At 41.3% G+C, this 5,890-nt stretch overlaps 1 protein-coding gene across 1 annotated transcript; it reads right to left on the bottom strand.

Moving 5' to 3' along the window:
- Window positions 1-2,044: 2,044 nt before the first annotated feature.
- LOC127787919 (ammonium transporter 2) lies at window positions 2,045-5,502 on the bottom strand. Its single transcript, XM_052315992.1, has 4 exons — window positions 4,692-5,502; window positions 3,574-3,859; window positions 3,097-3,200; window positions 2,045-2,633 (listed from the first exon to the last, which is right to left on the bottom strand). Exons 1-4 carry the CDS (start codon window positions 5,331-5,333, stop codon window positions 2,193-2,195), a joined length of 1,473 nt encoding a protein of 490 aa, XP_052171952.1. The 5' UTR covers window positions 5,334-5,502; the 3' UTR covers window positions 2,045-2,192.
- Between the last annotated feature and the right edge of the window lie 388 nt (window positions 5,503-5,890).

Genomic DNA, 5,890 nt, shown 5'->3' with positions numbered 1-5,890 from the left:
ATCCTAGTTCCGATTGAGATGATTCAAGATGCTATGAAATGACAAGAAAAAGATCTACAACTTTCATGTGTTACATTTTGAGATATTCGGGTTGAATCAAGGTAGAAATAGGGCTTCAAAGGGTAACCAAATTCCTGAAAGCATAGGGCATCCAAATGCCTTTGCTCATATCTGAATACAACAAGTCATATTCTGATGTCTCACCCCCATATCCGAATATATCACTCACAAGAACTCAAGGAGGACATTCGAATATGCTAGTCTTTTATTCGAATACAAGACTCAAAGACAAAGGCACATCCGAATATGACTTACCCTATTCGAATATAACACACAAGACGAGCCTAAGTCATATTCGAATATAACACACAAGACGAGCCTAAGTCATATTCGAATATAACACACAAGACGAGCCTAGGGATATCCGAATACCATCACCCATATTCAAATACCTTGACACAAATCAAACACCATATCCTAATACTCCCATGCCACATTCGGATGCCTCACCCCCATATTCAAATACCTCACTCTCCCATCTAGATATCCTTGCTCCTATTTGAATACATCATCTTCCATTTAGATATCTAAGCTCCAATTTGGATATAGCATTATACACATCCGAATACTACAAATTTAAACGCAACACTTAGAGAATTATCACTAAAAATAACATACTACACATCAAGGCTAACCAACTCAATCTCAAAGCATAATAAACATTGTGTCACCAAATTTGGGTCATTACAGACTGATAGATGGCAAGATACTTGCAACTTTAGGTGGGAATTTGAGAGGTCAGCTTAACTGATTCAATGTGCGGTATGACCTTCAGCAAGTCTCTTACTCAACATGGTTGCATTGCCCTCGATTAGGCCAAATGGCTCTAAGCTAAGCAGCCTCATGGATGCATGGCACGGGTCTTTCACATTATGGCTACATGGCACTTGATGTGCACGACATGGTTGCATGGCACTTGATGTGTGCGACACATGTAAGGCCGGCCCAAGGCATAGGCCACCAAGGCCTATGCCTAGGGCCCCCAAAATTTTGGGGCCCCCCAAACAACCACACCCCCCCTCCTCCCTCCCCAAAAGAAAAATACAACAGAGAATAAAGCACCCCTCCCACCCCCAAAAAAAATTCCCCCCCAAAAAAGAAAAAATAATTTGGGGGCCCCCAAAAAATACAACACCTCACTCTCCCCTAAAAAATTTTTTTATCGCTTAGGGCCCCACTGGGCCTTGGGCCGGCCCTGGACACATGACATAGTCTCTCAAAGTTGCACACTCAATCGCATGACCAAGAGAGTCTCTTAGTTGTTCCTGCATGGCCTCGTGTCGTGAAGGTCTTTTAGTTAGCACCTAGTTGCACAATTACCTCACCCGACCAGGTGACCGCATGACCTCTTGCCTGTGCATGCTGCATGTGCCTACCACGTGACCGCATGACCTCCTGCATGTGCATGCTACATGTGCCTACTAATCGCTTGCTAAGTCATGCTATTACTACATGCTTGCAACACCTAGCCCGTTACTTGCTTGTGCCCTACTATAGCTTTTGTCCTCTCCTTCTTAACAATTCAACCCCTTTTTTTTCCATTGACTTGATTTTTCCTCGAAACGGGCTTAGCCAATGAACCATGGGGCCATTTTATCATACTTGGGCTCTTTGTTGGGCATAATATTAATAATATTGATTTTTAAATTAATATCATTAATTACTTTATAATATTTTCTTTAAAACCCACTTATTTATATACATGTCCTTTGCTTGTTTCCTACAAAAGAAATTTAAATTATGTAAATTCAAATTGTGTAAACTTGCTTGTGGGTCATGACCCACTTCATATCAATTGCATATAGCCACTATGCCGCCAACATCTCTACTAAACCTAAACCATGAACAACAGTACCATCACTAATGCATAAACTATCTAGCAAGCCATAAGCAACTCTTATCACTAATAATGAGCTACTCGTGCATAAATCATCCACTAACATTTTACTACACCAAGCTAATTACCTCCTCCTACCAAGCAAGATAAACTTAATTTCTCATACCATTATCAAGTTCAAATGAAATTTGAATTTGCATAAATGACAATGGCCTTCTTAGATCAAATCAACAAGTGAATCAGAAACAATCATTTGTTTCTACAAGAAAAAGTTGAGATACTCGCCGAAGAAGAACTACAAATTAATGGTGACACCGGTGGCCCCATTAATGTCGGAACCAGACGGGGCCGTCTGCACGGCGTACGACGAGGAGTGCCAGCCGTGCCTTGTCGGGTCGTACTTCTCGCCGTCGCCCCACAGCGCGTAGGCTTCTTCTCCATGGACGGCGTCGTCTCCGATCAACAACTGGTCGTCGGTCATTCTCAGAGGAATGAATACCCTGATACCCAGAAGAATCACTGTCGTCGACACGATGTTCCAGCCGATCACGAACAGGGCCGCCACAAGTTGCTTCAGCAGCTGCACCCCTCCTCCGCCGCCGTAAAACGCTCCCCTCGAGTTGGTCACCGGCAAGATGAGGCGGCAGAGCGCCGGCTCCGCCAGAAGCCCGGTGAGAAGACCGCCGAGGAGCCCCGCCACGGCGTGTGTGTGGAACACGCCGAGAGTGTCATCCACCTAACAGTAAATCCGGCGGCCATAATTAAGTGAAATCACAAGAAGAAAACGATTGTACATTCGAGAATTCAACCATCGGTGCCTTAAAGTATTCTGTCCATTGAACGATCAGTTGACTGATAAAACATGTGGATAATAGAATAAGGGTAGCTACTCCTCGGATTTTTATATTGTTCGTACTAAATGTCTTGGTCTTTGTCTCTTGCTTAATTTGGTTTACTGTTTTATTCTAATTTTTGAACGTTGAAATGTCAAAACTGCCGGGAAGGAATCGATTATCGAGAATGCTATTTTGGAGACCAAGTTTTGACACTACATTTGTTGTCCATTTAATTTAATGGGATGTAGACATCTTGTGCCCAAATTACTTGAATATCCTAAGAAAATGTTAAAATTTCGTGTTGAAATAATATGCATAAAGAATGACTAATGAATGTGAATTGGGTAAAGAAAAGTTGTGTACTTTCTGTAGCAAAGCAGACTTCTTGTGGAGAATCATCATGGACACCCACGGAATGCTACCAGAAAGTATTCCCATCACTATCGCAGCCCACGATTGCACCACCCCTGCAATATTAAAGCATTGATTCATCTCCATGATCATTGCCAAGGATTCAACAAAATAATTGAATAGTATTTTTATTGACAAAAGTTGTTTAGACAATTACAGAAAGCTAATGATCTTTGTGATAAGATAAGTTTTTTTTTTTAATTTATTAATTGTAACTTTACATGGTTTGATCCAATTCCAAACAAAGATCTACTCAAAGATTTAAATTTTCATAGAGAAAAATTTTAAGAATTATAGCCTGCATATTTGAGAATAGAAAAAAATGTTAGCAAAATTGAAAATCCGAAAGAAATCAATGAAAGAGTGCTATGACAGTGTGTGTCCGAAAGAAATCACTATGTGTGTGTGCGTGTGTGTATATATATATACCTGCACCGGGAGTAATGCAAACAAGGCCGGTCATCATGCCCTGAACGGCTCCGATGACGGAGGGCTTGCCGAAGAAGATTACGTCAAGGGAAGTCCAGACGAGGAGGCTGGTGGCGGCGCAGATATTGGTGTTGAGGACAGCAATGGAAGCGTCAATGTTGGCGGCGTAAGGAGCCCCGCCGTTGAAGCCCGACCAGCCCATCCACAGAAGCCCCGCTCCGGCCAGCATGAGCAGGACGTTGTTTGGAGGAAACCTCTCCCTGTCGCACTTCAGCCTCGGTCCAACCTGCGTACGTACCCCCAACGCATACATAATATATAATAATACCATTCAACTCATTAATTAATCTATTCATAATAAAAATCTTGTAACACTGTCTCTTTTTCTTTTGATTTGGCTAGGTGTGACGTTTATGAGAATTTGCTTCAATATATAACATAAAAATAGGAGGATATTAACATTAATTTGAATCATTTAAGAAAAAATAAGATTATAAATGAGACCATATATAATAAAATAAGGATGGGTATTGATAAGGGTAACATAAATTGAGTTTATTAAAATTAATTAGTCAAAAGAGAATAACAACAATAGAGGTGCTCTTGAAAGAAAGTAGATGAAATAAAATTAGTATTAGTGAAAGTGGTATCTAATAATTGAGCTAATCGTTATAAGAAGACATTTTAAAAAAAAAAAAAAATCTTATAAGTGACACTTAAAAGTATGATTTATAAAAACCTTAAAAGAAGAGGAGATGTAATTAGGTAAAAGTAATTAATAAACCAAAATTCATGTATTCCACCCCACATAATAAGATTAAGATTTCTTGGATTTTTATCACATATACACTACTAAGGTGATAAAATAAATATTTCTATAAATACCATGAATTATTTAATATAATTTTATTTGTGAAAAAGTGTATACAAAAGCAATACGTATTTGATATTAATTTATGTAAGATGATGTAATTTATTGATATTTATATGTTAGCTAAAAAAACATATGCAACGACTTGAGCTTTCCTAATTTTCTTTCTTGGAAGCTTCTCCTAATTAAACAAGAGCAATATAAACAAAAACTGGAAAAGTCAAGCAGAAAAGAAAATGCATGGTACCCAATAAGCGGCCGTGAAACCGGCGATCCCGGACGAGAGGTGGATGACATAGCCGCCGGAGTAGTCGATGACGCCCCAGTGGAAGAGAAACCCGCCGCCCCAGAGGCTGAAAGCGCCGACGGTGTAAGAGAAAACTAGCCACAGCGGCACAAACGCCATCCACGCCTTGATGTTCATCCGACCAAGCACCGACCCAGCCAGCAACACCATTGTAATTGCCGCAAAAGTGAACTGAAAGTACACCAGCGACGCCATCGGATAGAACGGCTCGATCTTGTCAGTTTCGATTCGGCCGTTGTCGTAATATTGCGTGCTCTCGGGGACCTTGGCGCGGCCGATGAGGAACTTCTGGCCCAACGCAGGCGCGCCCTTGCCCCAGAAGTCGAGCAGCTGATCGCCGAAGGCCAGCCGGTAGCCAACGAGGACCCAAGTAATGAGGACGGCGGCGAAGGCGTAGAGAGCCATGAAAGCGGAGTTCACGGCCCATTTCTTCTTCACTATGCTGCCGTAGAGGATGACGAGGCCTGGCATGCTCTGGAGGCCGACGAGGGTGGCAGCGGTCAGTTGCCAGGCGTTGTCGCCCTTGTTCAGCCACGACGGCACCGCCGGGAGGTGAGATTGGTAAGCCACCGGAGTCGCCATGGCTCCCGCCGAACAGGATCGTGATGGACGGTGAGATCAAGTTGGGGTTTTGGGTTTTCGTCGTCGGGAAAGAGCTTTCTATAGAATAGGTTGTTGATTGTGCAAAATGGGTTCCGTGGACTCGTCGGTCGTTGGTGGGGTAAGGATTAATTGGCTACGGAAGCGTTCATAATTGTTATAATTCATGTGGACGAGTTGACGGCGGCAGGATTAGGAAAGTTCGTTTCACATATCATATCAAATCACATCATATCTCTATTATTAACGAAGTACACAATTCATAAAATAACTGCAACCATCGATTAACGTGTAGTTTATTTTGCCAAAAACTAGTAAAAATGATATATCATATATGGTCATGTTCTTTGATATACTACCGTATATGGCATTTATTGTCATGGAAAATATCTTAATTATATAATAATAGTATATGTGTGGTGAAGAGGTGAATATTGTGACTATAATTACTATTTTCTTTTGGACAATGATTTGGGAACCATTGAGTTTATGAAACTTAAGTGGCAAGGCCACTTAAGAATATTTGTGACTCTAAATAA

This window comes from Diospyros lotus, chromosome 13 (assembly GCF_014633365.1).
Source record: "Diospyros lotus cultivar Yz01 chromosome 13, ASM1463336v1, whole genome shotgun sequence".
Lineage (NCBI taxonomy): Eukaryota > Viridiplantae > Streptophyta > Magnoliopsida > Ericales > Ebenaceae > Diospyros > Diospyros lotus.
Note: the sequence above shows the minus strand (reverse complement) of the source record. Positions and strands in the feature narration are given on the sequence as shown.

Bases quoted from the DNA above. Each gene is read 5' to 3' on its own strand.
- LOC127787919 (XM_052315992.1), bottom strand. From the start codon at position 5,333: ATGGCGACTCCGGTGGCTTACCAATCTCACCTCCCGGCGGTGCCGTCG. The intron at 3,201-3,573 runs GTATATATATAT...TTAATATTGCAG, and splicing joins TTGCATTACTCCCGGTGCAG to GGGTGGTGCAATCGTGGGCT. The intron at 2,634-3,096 runs GTACACAACTTT...ATTTACTGTTAG, and splicing joins AGTCTGCTTTGCTACAGAAA to GTGGATGACACTCTCGGCGT.